This window comes from Bos indicus x Bos taurus, chromosome 24 (assembly GCF_003369695.1).
Source record: "Bos indicus x Bos taurus breed Angus x Brahman F1 hybrid chromosome 24, Bos_hybrid_MaternalHap_v2.0, whole genome shotgun sequence".
Classification (NCBI taxonomy): domain Eukaryota; kingdom Metazoa; phylum Chordata; class Mammalia; order Artiodactyla; family Bovidae; genus Bos; species Bos indicus x Bos taurus.
In genome coordinates, this window is record NC_040099.1 from 42,885,705 (window position 1) to 42,901,706 (window position 16,002).

A 16,002-nucleotide genomic window follows, 5' to 3' on the forward strand; every position below is an offset into this window, starting at 1 on the left:
TTCTTGCTTGTACCATCTGTATTTTATTTTAAGCACACGACTTTATAAAACAGAAACTTGAGAACATTCACAGGAGGACAGACGCAGACCCCACATATGCGTACAGCTGGCCCTCTGTCCTGGGGAAGAGTCCTGGGGAAGGGAGGCTGTCCACTGCATGCCAGTGATCACACGCAGCTTCTGCACACTGTACAGAGTCTCTGATAACACACACACTTGATAAACAAGCAAACAGACCCGATATAGAGACAGGTCCCATTTTTGCAGCTTGGGAACAGCACTGATCCTGCAGGGCCTGACACAAGTGATCCGGAACCCAGGAGCGGTGCTCATGGCCCACTGTAGTCTCAATGTCCATGAGCACCCCCCAAAGTTTATTTTCTTCGGCTTTGGGACACTACTGCTAAGAGCAAAAGTCTGCTGCTACTCACATGGTCTTAAATTTTCTGAGCACCCTCTGACCAAAATGAAAAGGTGCAGACACAAGCCCAGTGGGGATTAACGTGATGAGCATGAGGCACCCAGCTGCCACACAGTACGTGGTCAGAACCATGTCCTCACACGGCAGGTAGCACTTGGCAAGGGCGTAGTCCATGGGCGTGATGCTGCCCTGGGGAGAAAGCAAGACCATCACTGCATGGATGGCACCAACCCGCAGACAAGACCAAGGGAGTGAGCCGCTGGGCCCGATGAAACTGAGACCAAGGACACTGCAGGCCACACTGCCCCCATCCCACATGCTGGGTCTCGGGGGCTGAGTGCACATGGCCCGGGAGCTAATCCTGCACTGAATCGAGCACCTAATACAGGGTGGGGAGGTCCTCTAAACCCAGAGGCCATGCAGGAGAGGATTCAGAAAGGCCTGGAGACTTAGATCAGTGGTCATCCAGGAAAAAACAGGACACGGCTGTTTTTCATGCCACTTGATGCTGAAGTAAGCAACCTATCACCTAGAAATGCATGTGTGGGGGGCATTTCAATGGACTTTTTTTTTTTTTTTGGTAGACATTTTTGCTGTGTGGAATGACAGTGGGGAACATTCATTTACTGTGAATTTGAAAGCAGAAGGTTTTCCCCATCCTGTTATTAAGTAAAAACTCCTGATATGAAAGCACTATAACCTGGACATGGACTTAGGGCTCAAAGAAAGGAGCTGAAGCTTTAGGTCGTCACTAACGTCCCTGACAAACGTGCAAGACCTGCAGCATCTGTCTGTCAGCACAAATAGGCGTGTGTGGAAAATAAGACAGGATGACCCTGTCTCCTTAGAAAATAGAAGGCAGAGCTCCCGGGGCACTGCTGTCCTTGCCGGACGAGACACTGTGAGATGGTCCCCTCACCACCCCACCAGAAACAACTGTCCCCAAGAGAGGGGTTCACACTGCTGGGTGTGCTGGGAGGGGTGTGGTTACAGCTTCTGTATGTTTTCACAGATTGCGGCAATTCATGCTGCAATTCAGTAGGTGATCACTGTGCTGATTTAAATACTGTGGAAGCTTTGAGACGAAAATAAACATTCACATACCATGATGAAACTGGGGTTGTTTCTGTTCCTCCAACTGAAAGATGGCACACTGACCTCCAGGACGCCTGCCCTGTGCTGGACCTCGCAGGCGCTGTGCGTGTGGCCGCTGAGGATCAGGCGCGGCCGCAGCCACCACAGCAGCTGTGGTGGGAGTGGAGGCAGTGAGAGGTCGCCGGGGCCTGGGACACACACACCCCCAGCAGCTCCCTCCGCCCTCAAGTCATTCAGTCTTTTCAGACTCCGTCAAAAGTAAGCCCAGGCTCTCAGGGAGAATCTATTTTTCCATCCCAGATTGTATGGTTTTAATTATTATATTTTCTTTTTTATAAATATTTTAATAAATCCATTTCACAAATGTATATTTTGTTTTATATATTATATACACCATACAGTATATAAATATTGGTGTGTATATATTTAGGAAGGACATTCTAATTAAGTTTTAAGACTCTACTCTTTAGTTTCATTCACTGTCCTGGATACATGTTGGTGGGAAACAGAATAAACAAGAGCTGAGACTATCATCACTCAGATCTTAGGAGTGGGTTTCCTAGGGCGGAAGATGAAACACCTGTGTAAGCGCCACCTGCCCCACCCTGCATCCCTGCATCCCCACATCCCCGCACACCTTCCGCGAGACCTCCCAGGACAGCACGTCATAGCGCTCCTTGAAGGGGGTGTACTTCTCGTCAGGGGGTGCTGCGTCCTCCCCGGAGCAGTTGGCATCATTTCTCCGGTAAAGCGGGAAGTGCTGTCGAGACCAGAGAGGGGTCAGGGGACCGTGAGACCCAGCGCTTCCCCCACACACTCGCAGGCCACCGAGTGGGGTCCCTCCCCTCACCTGTAGCAGGATGGGGGCCGAGGCCGGCAGCCGCTGCCTGTCTCCACACCCACGGGGGCTATGCTCCTACAGGTCAGAGGCCAGGCTCTTCACTCACTGGACACTGGATGGTGGGAGGGAGGGGGAAGCGGGGATGGCCGTGCTCCTAGAGTGGGGCAGGGGTTGAGGGGTGTCTTACCTCCCGAGAGCAGTTCAGCCAGTGAGAGATTTCCAGGAGCTCAGCCTCTGCCCTGGAGCAGATGTCACAGCCGTCCCCTTCCAGTGCAACACTGTTGACCATCACGAAACTGCGGAGAGACAGGAGGTCAAGCCATGGGCACTGGTGCTGTCTGTGGGCCCCTGTGCTCTGGGACCCGGAAGCTGCACCCCACAGAGAAGAGATTCCAGTCCTGTTGCACTGTGCATGCAGGTGCAGATGATGCTAAGAGGACAAGACAGCATCTCTGGGAGTCAAATCCAAGACAGGAAAGGCTTTTCCACCCTGAACTAGTAAGAGGCCCCAGGTGACCACTACACTCAGCACCTGACCTTGTGTCCCTGGGCCTGGGATGTAAAGTGGGGAGATGACAGCCACCCACAGCCCTGGCTTCCTGTGGGGGTGACGTGGAATAAGACATCAGAGCAGAGCCTAAGCAGACCGGGTGGGGTGGGGGTGGGGGGTAGGCGGGGAGAGGGGCCTGCAAAGCTAACTGGGCCAAGGAGCCCAAACCCAGATGACATCAGGCCAGCTGAGGTGCCCTGGCACCTCCTCCCTCAGGGACATCGTCACAGACCCGTTAAATGTGCCATCGTGTCCTGCACACATGTCCACTGGCCACAAAGAGGTGCCTGGCGTCTAAAGAATTCAGAAGCCAGGAGTCGATTAACCCCATGATCTGGAAGACAATCATTGTGTTTACACTTTAAGTCACATTCTAGGGGTCTTCGTTAAGAATTCACAGATAATACTCACTTAATTCCTTTCCAAGAAAACAGCCTTTCAGGGTTGAAAACTTTCTCAAATCGTTTTATTCTGTATGTGTCCATCCTACATTCAATTGTGAAAAGAAATGTTTTTCAGAACAAGTCATTCTTAAAACATCCTAAGAATTATCAAGAACACAGGAAAAATAACATCCAGGACCTGAAGGCCCAACCAGCATGTTGGTTCTGAGCTCCCACTTGCCCTGGGTAAGCAGGGTGCTGCCACCACTGTCCAACCTGGGGCCTAGAGTCCGAAGTCTGGGGCCCAGGGTGATCAACTTCATCCCCAGAGCTCCAGCTCCCTCACTGGTAGAGTGGGTAAAGCAATAAAAAAAACAGGTAAAGAAAGAGATTGAATGTATGGAAGCGCTGTGCTCACAACAGGCCGGCGCCATGTAAACATCAGCTATTAAAGCCCAAACCGTCTTGTTTTCTGATTCCCAAAGAAAACTGGTCACAAAACATTAAGTTCAAGTGAGAACCACTCTGAGGCACATTCAGCTAGGTGGTAGGGCTGGTGAGTGATGTGCAGGAGCCCCCAGAACCTGACCCCACAGGCAAGGCCCCCCTGGGCTGGGCAGGGGGAAGGCGCCTCCGCTGACCACTCACTGGTAGTGGAAGCCGATGTCGTGGTTGCCAGCCACGGCCCGCAGCTGCACGTGGGGCGGGTGTCGGAACACCTTCCAGAAGCGCCCCACATCGTCCGCCCAGGCCTGCAGAGAGAAGCACACAGTTCAGCCCAGGGAACCACCCTGTCAGGTTGTAGGGTGGGAAGGTCACTCCTTGCCGGGATGAGACGTCCATAAAGCCAATGTGCAGTATTTCTACCATTCTTTTCCCAAGGCTAACCTAAGTATTTAACCTGGTGCCAAGTTTGATGAAACAGTTTATCTCCCCAAACCATCCTCTTCACACACCCGCTACTTCAATGTCGCCTGACAGCCACGCATGAACCCCAGGCTGAGGATCCCCTCAGATCAGGACATGTCCTAAAAATGGCTGCAGAAACATCCAGCTCAGGGTGGGCCCCCCTGGAATGAGGACCAGTGCCTCCCTCAGGGTTATGCTCCCTGGGGCTGGGTAGGGGGCTGGGGACCGACAAGATGTGTGGGAAAGAGAGAAACCAAAAGGTCTTTCCAGGCTTTTCTGACTTTACTATTTAAGCCTGAGATGATGTTTCAGTCCTTATTTTTATTAAGCCTAAAAAACTGGACAAACACGCTAGGCTGGATGATACCTAGCTGAACAGTAGTCAAATTTGTCCTAAAGTCTTAAATTTGGCCCAACCTATGGAAATAAACTGGACAGATTCCTTCAGTACTTTACAAAGACTTTAACAAATAATACTTAGAGTTAGAATAACATAAAATTAGAAAAATATAACATGTTCCCCTTAATTTTCTAAAGCAGCATTTATATCCAAGCTCACTCTACAACCAGTTGCTTTTTACACACAGCGTTTCCATGGTTTCACAATTAGTTCTGGACTAGATGAAACCAATGACTCGGGGCAGAAGGAGAAGGGGGCAACAGAGGATGAGATGGTTGGATGGCATCACCGACTCAATGGACATGAGTTTGATCAAACTGTGGGAGATGGTGAAGGACAGGGAAACATAATGTGCTGCAGTCCATGGGTCGCAGAGAGTCAGGCAAAACTTAGTGATGGAAGAACAACAACCAACACTGCAACCCCACAAACGGGTTCCCATCAGATCTGGACTTTCTTTGTACACCATTTGAAGTGTCCCAGTAAATTTCAATTAATTTTAAAAAAATATCTTCCAAAACCATCTGGAAGATATTTTTTAAAATTAATTGAAATTTTTTTTCAAGTATCTTCCAAAACTATCAGGCTTCCCTGATAGCTCAGCTGGTAAAGAATCCACCTGCAATGAAGGAGACCGTGTTCAATTCCTGGGTTGGGAAGATCCACTGGAGAAGGGATAGGCTACCCACTCCAGTGTTCTTGGGCTTCCTTTGTGGCTCAGCTGGTAAAGAATCTGCCTGCAATGTGGGAGACCTGGGTTCAATCCCTGGGTTGAGAAGATCCCCTGGAGAAGGGAAAGGCAACCCACTCCAGTATTGTGGCCTGGAGAATTTCATGACTGTATAGTCCATGGGGTTGCAAAGAGTCAGACATGACTGAGCAACTTTCACTTTCACTTTTCAAACCATCAGTGACTGAACATTTTTAACTAAGCAGCAAGAATGGTGCTTTTCTTTCCCCCATTAATCCCAAGAATGCAGTAAGCCAAGCGTTCTGCCAGCCAAGGTGAGAAGAGCCTTGCCCTCTGGTTCCTGGAAAGCTCACAGCACCTGGTCTCACCCCTGAGGGCAGAGAGACCTCCCACCAGCAACCCCCCACCTCCCTTAGAAGAAGACCATGACCTCATAGGCAGCCCAGCCTCATAAGTGTTAAACCACACTTCAGCATGCATCCTGAACTCTGGGGACGACCCAGACGCTTCCCTCCTGCGGACCTTCCCTTCCGAGAGGGTCGTGGGAAGCATCTGCCAACCTTCACAGACTTCTCTTACATAAACAGGACCCAGAACTGGCGGGGACATGGAGCCTACGACTGTGGACACTGGAGCCCCAGCGCCAAGCGCCAGGACTCCGCACGCTCTGGGCTCCCTGAACCTCAGTGCAGCCCCAGGCATTGGGGCGCATGCCCACCTCGGGGGAGCTCCACTTCCCCTCATCAAAGATGTCCCCCAGGATGAAGACAACTTCCGGCTGCAGCAGCCATACCGCTGTCTGGAAGGCTCGCTCCATCTGCCACTCCCTGGAGGCCAAGAGGAAAGGAGGGGTGGTGTGTTCCGGTTCTTGTCTACCTCACACCTCCCGGGGTTTAAAGCTCTGAGAGGAAATACAGTAGCCCTGCCTTCATCTGTCTGGCCTCCCCAACCCCCGCCCTGGGATGTCCCGGTGCCCTAGGACGCTCCACCCACCCCAGGAGTGAAGGCTTATTCAGGGAGGCACAAGTGCAGCCAGGGTGACAAAAGGGGTCAGAGACAGGGCCACCGGGGCAAGAGGTGCCCCCATCAACCCTCTGGTGGCGTCACCCACAAAGGTCAAAGGGTGGAAGTGACCCAGTGCCCACGAGCCCTTGAGGTGGTGGAGACAGAAATACATGGGGGACCGTGAGACCCCACCTGTGGGAAGAGGCCTACAGACCTGCAGAAAACTGAATTTGGCCCAACTTACCTCCGTAATTTGTCCAGCCAGTGGCCTCTTACGGCCCCAAGCAGGTGGGTGTCAGCCAAGAACATGGCCCTGAGCACAGGCTCAGGGGCCTTGGGGGCCCCAAGGGTGCCGGCACCTTCAGGGGTTTTCAGCTCGGGCCAGCTGCACCGGAAGATAACGAGGTAGTAGATCAGAAATTCACAGAAGAGAAGCACGGCCAAGATGGCAGCCGAGAGCTTCAGCAGCAAGAAGCCCCTTGTCTTCAGCAAACGGAGGCACTGCCCCCTGGCCCCTAGCTGGCTTGAGGCCATATCCCTGCCCAGGGGTGCTGGCAGCCAGAGACTTTCCACGAGGAAGCCAGGCTTCTGGCCCGGTGTGGTGGTGTCCGCGTCTCCGCTGTGTACCTGCAGGGAAGAGAAGGACCAGGTTATGTGTCTCCCTTGAGGAGCCACCGTCAGGCACCACCACTAAGAACCAATGACTTCCAGAGCCTGTAACCTTCCCAGACCCACTGCCCTGTACTTTCACAAGGACAACCTGTCATGGCTCCATACGAGGTCTCTACATCTGCAAGGGCCAGAGGAGCTATTAGAATGGTTCTCCCAACAAGATGACAGTTTCATCACTATTTTAATGACATTTGGTTTCCCTGGTGGCTCAGACGGTAAAGACTCCACCTGCAATGCAAGAGACCTGGGTTCCATCCCTGGATTGGGAAGATCCCCTGGAGAAGGGAATCACAACCCACTCTAGTATTCTTGCCTAGAGAATTCCATGGATAGAGGAGCCTTGCAGGCTACAGTCCACAAGGTCGCAGAGTCAGACAGGACTGCACGACAAAACTCATTTGATGAAAAGGTGTTTGTTAAGGTCAGAGAAAAAAAACAGGAAAAGTCAACAATTAACAAGTAAGTGCCAATTCCAGGATTCCCCACCACCCACCTCCACAAAAATCAACAGGCTATATGTAGGCCCCTCTAGGGTGTTGCCTTTGGTGTGAATTCACCACTTCTCTACACAGGTTTTCCACAAAAGAAGTGGATGTTCACAGGCGAGGTGCCCCCTCGCTGGCTCAGAGTCGGGGTTGGACAGAGCCACAGCCATGAATTCTGTGTTAGGATTACACACATGTCCACAAACATGATTTTTCACCTGCACATCAGCCTTACACTCTGGGTGACCCTCCTTCATGAAACATTCATGTGCAGTGGTTTCTCTTCAGGAGCCTTTCAAACATTAAGATTCGCCTTCATTGTAGATGAGCTTTGTATCCACTTTTGACACATCTGAAGTGAAGGCCAACACAAGGGGGCCTCCGAGAGCCAGTCCTCCATGGAAGGGTCCTACACTGATGGTCAAGACAAGGATCCTGCACGTGGTGACCTGGGGGCCACAGAGAGCTCAGACACGGGAGACGCCCCAGAAGCCTGGGGGTGGGGGAGGGGTGGGCTGTGGAGACACTGACCATGGGTCCTAACTGAGCCAATAAATGCAGAAAACCCTTTCTGGAGGAGGCGATTTTCCAGGATGATCTAGGAACCTGCATCTGGTTGACACCAAAGGGACCAGGACACATTGTTTTAGGGCCTAAAACAATCTCCGCTAAGTCCAGCTTGCAGAACAGTCCCCCTGCACCAGTAAAAGCCCAGATTGCTCCACAGCAGTGCTCATAACACACAACCACCAAGACACAGAAAACTGTACAACTTCACCTAAAAACAAACAGGGCAGCCAACAGGAATTTGCTGTACGTCTCAGGAAACTCAAACAGAGGCTCTGTATCAACCTAGAGGGGTGGGATGGGGAGAGAGATGGAAGGAATGTTCAAAAGGGAGGGGATATATGTACATCTATGGCTGATTCATGCTGAGGTTTGACAGAAAACAACAAAATTCTGTAAAGCAATTATCCCTCAATTAAAAAATAAATTAATTAAAAAAAAAAACATGGCAAAGAAAAAATAAATGAAAGGCATCTGCTCTCACTGCCCATCTTCTCTCAAAAGGCCTAGAATATCCTACAATCCTGAAAGCTAAGGCCCAGCAGCAGCTGAAACTTGCAACTACCTGATGTCCCGCAAGAACTAGGAGGGAGGGAGCCTATCCCTGTGGCCTCTGCTCTGATGCTTCCTAGCTTCCCAGTGAGGAAGCCTGAAAGACAAGTTGAGTGGCTCCTCCACGCCCACTGCTCCGTCATGGAATCCTGCTCCCGGCAGGCGTGGTGGGGACAGAGACCTTGGAGTACAGAGAGGCGACACCCCAGCTGCTCAGCTGGGCAGTGGACACAAGAGCGGGGTGGGACACAGGAAACGGGGGGACACAGTAGTAGGGGGGACAGGAGTGGGGGGGACACAGGAGTCGGGGGACAGGAGCAGGAGGACACAGGGTTTACCACTGGGCACCACCCACCGCTGTCAGCTTAGATAAGGGCCCAGGGCCCTGCCCTTCCCCAGGCTCCCTGTTCTCTCCTCCATAAAGAGCCCTTCAGCCAGAGGACCTAGAGGAAAGGAGGGAGAAAAGGAGGGAGGGGCAGTAGGCCAGCCTGCTGGTACTGAGACATGTCTTTTCAAGAACACCCTAAGGCCACGTGACCCTGCTACAGTGTGATCACTGAAAAATACACAGAACTCCCCATAAGAGTGAAACCATATTTGACAACTTCTGACACAGAATCCTTCCAACAGAATTCCTTTTCCTCAAATCCTGGAAACGGCTCTTCCTCCTTCCAAAACTCACTGTATTTTCCATCAAAGTCGAGTTCCCCTCACGGTCTTCAACATCAGCCACAGCTCACCCTCTTCACCTTCTGAAGTGAAGGCAGTGTTTCCAGGGCTGATGGGGTAGTAGAACGGGGCTGGGCTCAACTCCAAACCCCACACTAGGGGCTCGGACGTCACTCCCACCACAGCTGCTTCTGACAGCTCCCTGCTCTCACGGAGCTTACAGTCAGCCTCACCACCTCCTGGCCCAGCTGGAAGGAACCTGTGGCCATGGATGCCCAGTCACTGCCCTGCGGCCTTCAGTGCTGGAAAGAGCAAGACCGAGCGGTCTTCAAGTCCTCTTCGTGCTTCACCCTCCACCACACAGAGAGAGCTGCACTGACCTGTGAGAACTGACTGCAGCTCCGCTTGGGGTCCTCAGTGAGTCTCTGACCCCCTGGGCCTCACAGGGTCACAGCACCCACACCCCACTGCTGCTTCAGACACTGACGGAATGTTCACAAAAGTGTTTTTTTTTTTTTTTTAAAAAAAAAAAAGACTTTCTATTGTTGATGGGAAAATTAACCAACAGTTCGTCCAAGAAAGAAATGGAGAATTTTATTGGAGCCAGCCTGGGAGTCAGTCTTTTGCTTCTAAGCAAGGGGTCATGCATCAAATGTCTCATTGACAGTTTGAACAATGCAGACCTGCACGTACAACTGGTGGGTGGTGGGTCACCAGGCCCCCTAAAGGAGGCGAAGGAAGCCCAGTCTCTCAGGAGGGCTGGTCAGTGCAGGTGCAGAGTGTGCACTAAAGCGGGGAGGAGGCCCAAATGGGCAGAGAAAATTTTTATTTTGAGGTTTTCCTCATCTTGCCATCAAATATGAATTTTATTTCATTCCCATGAGGCAGGCTTATCAGAATGAGATAAGAGTCAGGCTCACACCCTAAGGGAGTCCCTCCAGCTTGGTAAGAGGAACCAGCGGGTCCAGGGAAAGGCCAGTGACCGGAGGGCCTAGGAGCTGTGGCCGCAGGGCTGACCCCACTTTTCCACCATTCACTGCATAGCGCTTCTCACGTTTCACACCTGAAGCCCCAGATCCTTGACTCACTGAAAGTAAACCTCGTACGTAACAAAACCAATGACGTAAGATCCTCACAGAGGTTCAGGAACCAATAACTGAAGCTGCCCACCTGGCCAGGCAGAACAGTGACCACCTGTATGAATTATCTCACAACAGAAGGTACCGATAAGGATAAGGAAGAATTTGGGAGGGGCCAAAAGGAGGGAGGAGATGCCAGCCCATAATACATTCCAACCTCCCAGAAGCCCTTGAGCTGAGATGAGCCTTGTCTGAGATGCCCTCAGCGTCGGGAATTGGACTTAACATGGGCCAAACAAGGTGACTGTCCACTGATGACCCAGAAAACCAACCCATCACCATAAACCCTGAGACTGGGAGCACACGGCGGAGCAGGTCTCCTGGGTTCCCTGACTCCACTGTCCTCCCGCCAGGTGACCCTTCCCAGTAAAGCCTTCTGCTTCATCAGTATCTGCTTCATCAGTATCTGCTTCATCAGCCTTCATCACAGCCTCAGGGCATAAGCCTGACTCTTACTGTCTCCTCAGACAATTCACTTCTGAGTGTTAGATAAGAGCCCATCCTCAGGCCTGTGAAGGGTCCCCCTTCTGTAACACAGCCACTACTGTGTTACTTAACCACGAAGTACTACCATCCCCTTTACGTCCAGGCGCTCAGAGACGAATGCAGAGAAAATATGTCCTTTTCTAGACTAACCTGGTTGGTGGGGATGTCTGGTCCCTCCTCAGAGCTGCCTGGGCCCAGATGCCACTGACCCCTCCTGTCTACTTGACAAACATGTGGAAAAGACGTGCTTATCCATCTGTATCACGTCTGTAAAAGGAGGAAGAGGGAGGTTAGGATAAAGGCTATATTCTGTGTGTTGCCTTCTCGTGATAAATGATAAATCATTCTGTCAATATTAGGTTTCCTTTGAGTTAGCAGGTTTGGGCTCAAAAGGCAAAATTAATAAAATGTTATTCTTTTCTGTCTCCATGTTCAATTTGTCAGTTTTACTAAGCTCATCAAATTTAACCCAGCAGGAGAGCCATACAGGCTGCCATACAGGCTCCCACTACTGGGAAAACAGTATGGTGGCTCCCCAAAAAAATTACAAGTAGAACTACCATATGATTCAGCAAACACACTTCTGGGTACACAGTGGCTTTCAGTATATTCACATCGTTCTGCAAACATCACCTCCATCCATTTCCAGATGGAAACTCCACATCCATTAAGTAATAACTCTTAAGACACGCACATGTCCTGAAAGCAGAGACTCAGATATGTTTACCCCATGTTCACAGTAGCACAGTTCACAAGAGCCAAAATGTGGAAGCTACCCAAGGGTCCAGTGACAGACGAATCATGGATAAACAAAATGTTGCATAAACTTGTAATCATTAATGGAGTATCATTCAGCCCTTAAAAAAGGAAAGAAATTCTGACCCAGACCATAACGTGGATGAGCCCTGAGGATAGTATGCTGAGAGAAATAAGCCAGTCACAAACAACAAACGCTTCATGAGGGCCAGGTACATGAGGGCCCTACAGCAGTCAGTCCCATAGATACAGAAGTGGGACAGTGGATGCCAGGGCACGGGATGGGGAGGACGGAGAGTTATTACTTAATGGATGTGGAGTTTCTATCTGGGAAGAGGAAAAAGCTCTGGAAATGGATGGAGTAATGGTTGCAGAACAATGTGAATGTACTAAAAGCCACTGAACTGTACACTTAAAAATGGTAAAACTTAGGAGATACCAGACCACCTGATCTGCCTCTTGAGAAATCTGTATGCAGGCCAAGAAGCAACAGTTAGAACTGGACATGGAACAATGGACTGGTTCCAAATCTAGAAGTGAGTATTTCAAAGCTGTATATTGTCACCCTTATTTATATGCAGAGTACATCATGAAAAATGCTGGACTAAACGAAGTACAAGCTGGAATCAAGATTGCAAGGAGAAATATCAATAACCTCAGATATGCAGATGACACCACCCTTATGGCAGAAAGCGAAGAGCTAAAGAGCCTCTTGATGAAAGTGAAAGAGGAGAGTGAAAAAGTTGGCTTAAAACATTCAGAAAAGTAAGATCATGGCATCTGGTCCTATCATTTCATGGCAAATAGATGGGCAAATGGTGGAAACAGTAAGACACTTTATTTTTGGGGCTCCAAATCACTACAGATGGTGACTCCAGCCATGAAATTAAAAGACGCTTGCTCCTTAGAAGAAAAGTTATGACCAACCTAGACAGTATATTAAAAAGCAGAGACATTACTTTGCCAACAAAGGTCCATCTAGTCAAAGCTATGGTTTTTCCAGTAGTCATGTATGGATGTAAGAGTTGGACTATAAAGAAAGCTGAGCACCAAAGAATTGATGCCTTTGAACTGTGGTGTTGGGGAAGACTCTTGAGAGTCCCCTGGACTGCAAGGAGATCCAACCAGTCCATCCTAAAGGAAATCAGTCCTGAATATTCACTGGAAGGACTGACGTTGAAGCTGAAACTCCAATACTTTGGCTACCTGATGGGAAGAACCGACTCCTTTGAAAAGACCCTGATGCTGGGAAAAATTGAAGGTGGGAGAAGAAGGGGAGCATAGAGGATGAGATGGCCGGTTAGATGGCATCATTGACTCAATGGACATGAGTTTGAGTAAGCTCCGGGAGTTGGTGATGGACAGAGAGGCCTGGCACGCTGCAGTCCATGGGGCCGCAAAGAGTCAGACACCACCGAGCAACTGAACTGAACTGATGGAGGTGTTGCACAATTTTTTTAAAAGAAGACAAACGCATGCACACAGAGGAGCCTATAAGTTAACAATATCCTATAACAAAGGCTTTCTTTCTGATTTAAATTCACTACTTATATATTTAAAAAAAGGAAAAGTCTCCAGAAGTTGGATTTAGGGAATATCACTGAGTCATTTTTCTCATTTCTTTTTTTCTTTTTCATTTTCTCACCTTTTAAAGAATGAAACTCGTTTAAAGGTCGACTTGTGCTTCCCCAAATCAGAGCGCCTTTACCTGAAATAAAATACAAACGTGTGTTTTATGGCTGAATAATCTTTCGTCAAGTATTACTAAAGCGGAAAATGCATCACTTTCTGGAGGGCACAGCGGCTGCCACCCGCCCCCCCCCCCCGCCCCCCCCACCCCGGACACCGAGGAGCCTGAACCAGGAGGGAAGTAAAATGCGCTGATAATCTAACAGCTGATGACCCACATTACGTGACTGGTCAAGAACAGTTACTTAAGTTAAATATTTGCATAAAAAGCGCATATACAACACCGTTCTGTGTGGCCCAACACTCAAGGAGTAGTAGCTGCCGTCCATCACCGGGAGCAGAATATTTCATGCACTGACTAACCTGCGTGGGGGCCGCAGCTCGCAGAGCCGGAACAGCAACGAACGGAAGCACAAAAGCGCGGCGCGCAACCTGCTCCCCGGGCCGATGGGCAGACCCGGGGTCCCGGAGGCCCAGCCCCGCGCCGACCTCGGATCGCGGGCTCCACCGCGCGCTCGGTGCGCCTCCTTCACTCGGCCTCCAAGTGCCGAGACCTGACCACGGCGACACTCTCGCTCGGATCCGGACCCGCAAGCTGCAGGCGTCTGGCTGCTGGCGCGCGGGGCGGGGCCCGAGAGCCGCTGGGGAGCGGGAAGGCGGGGCGCAGGGGCGGGGAGCTCAGAGACAGGGAGTATGGGACATGGGGCGGGGTGTAGAGGCACGGGGGCGGGGCGCGCGGGAGGACCTGGGCTTCCGGCGCACGAGGCTGCACCCGGCGCAGGAGTGGCTGCGAAACCTCCGCAGCTCCCGGGCTTCCTCTCGGCTCTGGCACTCGGCAGCTTTCTGCGTGGTCTGTGTGGCTCAGCGCTTTCAAGAAACAGATGCGGGACAAGTGAAACGACATCACAGTCGCTGTTTATCTGGGGTTTTCCTTCTTAAATTTTTTATAACAGTAAAGCTGGCCATGTTCTCCTTTGTCAAAATGCTCACACATCATGACTTCAAATAATCCGCAAAATGACCCTGTAAATCAAGAGCAAGCATCACTATGTCAAGCAAACAGAAGCTCAGAGCAGTGATTCAGAGTCTTCCAAACAACCAAGTCTGGGCCGATTTTCAAATGTGAACTCAATGAATGTACTGAGATGTAATATGAGAAATCACAGAGAAAGCAGTTAGCAAGATGCCTGGTATATGTAAGCAGTAAGTGGTGCTATTAATTAAAATTTTGTAGTATTTCCAGATATGCCCAGATGAACAATTTTAACATCTCCAGAACACCAACACAACCGGACTCTTCATGATGCAGTTAGGAGGTAGACATCAGTCACCCCAAAGTATTCTCACTGAGAAAGAAAAGGAAAAATATGAAATCTGGCCAAGCCTAGAACTACAAGCCTAAGGAAATACAGGGACCAAACGAAACTGATATGTGACACAGCAGAAAGTGAGCAGTGAACCCAGGGTGTGGTAAGTGTACAGAGCAGATGGCCCACTGTCTTTATTCCACGAACAAGTAGCATCACAGCAGAAGGGAGGAGGATCTGTCTTTGCAAATCAGACAGGAAACAAGGCAGCCAAAGCAGATCATGGCCTGGGTTGGGTCATGAGTGGGACAAACTAGCTTAAAAAAATTTTTTTTTTTGAGATTTGGGGACTTCCCTGGAGGCCCAGTGGTTAGGACTCCACGCTTCTACTTCAGGAGGCAAAGATTTGATCCCTCATCAGGGAATTAAGATCCCACATTCCACCCGCACTGAATAGCAAAAAAAAAAAAAGTAATAAAAGATTGGGAAATTTGGATTTGGAATGGATGTCAGGTGATTGTTACTGTTCAGTAGCTAAGTTGTATCCAACTCTTTGCAACCCCATGAACTACAGCACACCAGGCTCCTCTTTCCTTCACTATCTCCCAGTGTTTGCTCAAATTCATGTCCGTTGAGTCAGTAATGCTATCTCACCATCTCATCTCATTTATCCATTAGGCTCTATGAACTAAATGAGTAGGTAGCAGATTCAAAACCCACAGACAGAGCTCATGGGAAAACAGTCTGACAAGCTGTCCCCATCGACCCCTAGATGTAAGGGGAGTGAGGATGAACCACAGAGCGCTGCAGCCTAGGTGACATCAGTGTGTGTGCAGGTAGAAACAGGAGCACTGAGGAACCTGATGGTCCTGAAGACAGAACCAGCATCAGTTTCCCCAGGAAGTGCAGAGAGAACAGCAGCTGAACACAGGAAGGGTTTTTCCTCCTCTAGGCCTGAAGGGCTGGAGCAATGCTTCTTCCAGGACAAGACCCCACATGGAGGGGGACCCCCTCGGGGAATGAGCACTTGCAGGACTTGAAGAAGAGACAGACAGGAAGGAAGACATGCCGATAACACTGGGCACAAGGGACTTGCAGAAGGCAAGCCCTCACACGTTAGCCTGCGGTTGACAGCGACAGAAGGCATTGCAACAGCTGACGTCAGTTCAGGAATGAGCATCAGGAAAGAAGTGAGGTCAAAAGTCAGCAAAGTTATCAGAAAAAAAAAGAACAAGAAGTAGAATAACATTCTTGCCGACAATGAAAGCATACCACAGGGGTATGCCCACAAAACAGACCAAAGCTGTCACCTACTATTTCAGAACAAACTAAAGACATTTAGAGAGTGAGAGACAATGTGAATCAAAATTAGGAAGAAATAGAAA

The 16,002-nt window shown here is 50.0% G+C and overlaps 1 protein-coding gene across 3 annotated transcripts; it reads right to left on the reverse strand.

The window, feature by feature from the left end:
* Positions 1-13,964, reverse strand: MPPE1 (metallophosphoesterase 1). Of its 3 annotated transcripts, XM_027526278.1 has the most exons (12): positions 13,674-13,964; positions 13,267-13,329; positions 11,016-11,132; positions 6,540-6,922; positions 6,009-6,117; positions 3,939-4,042; positions 3,319-3,393; positions 2,545-2,653; positions 2,367-2,432; positions 2,154-2,276; positions 1,526-1,666; positions 1-610 (listed from the first exon to the last, which is right to left on the reverse strand). In XM_027526278.1, exons 4-12 carry the CDS (start codon positions 6,827-6,829, stop codon positions 428-430), a joined length of 1,200 nt encoding a protein of 399 aa, XP_027382079.1. In that variant the 5' UTR covers positions 6,830-6,922; positions 11,016-11,132; positions 13,267-13,329; positions 13,674-13,964; the 3' UTR covers positions 1-427. The 3 variants fall into 3 exon arrangements, with proteins under 3 accessions (XP_027382079.1, XP_027382082.1, XP_027382081.1); XM_027526281.1 differs by lacking the exon at positions 2,367-2,432; XM_027526280.1 differs by lacking the exon at positions 11,016-11,132 and having other exon boundaries at positions 13,674-13,952.
* Between the last annotated feature and the right edge of the window lie 2,038 nt (positions 13,965-16,002).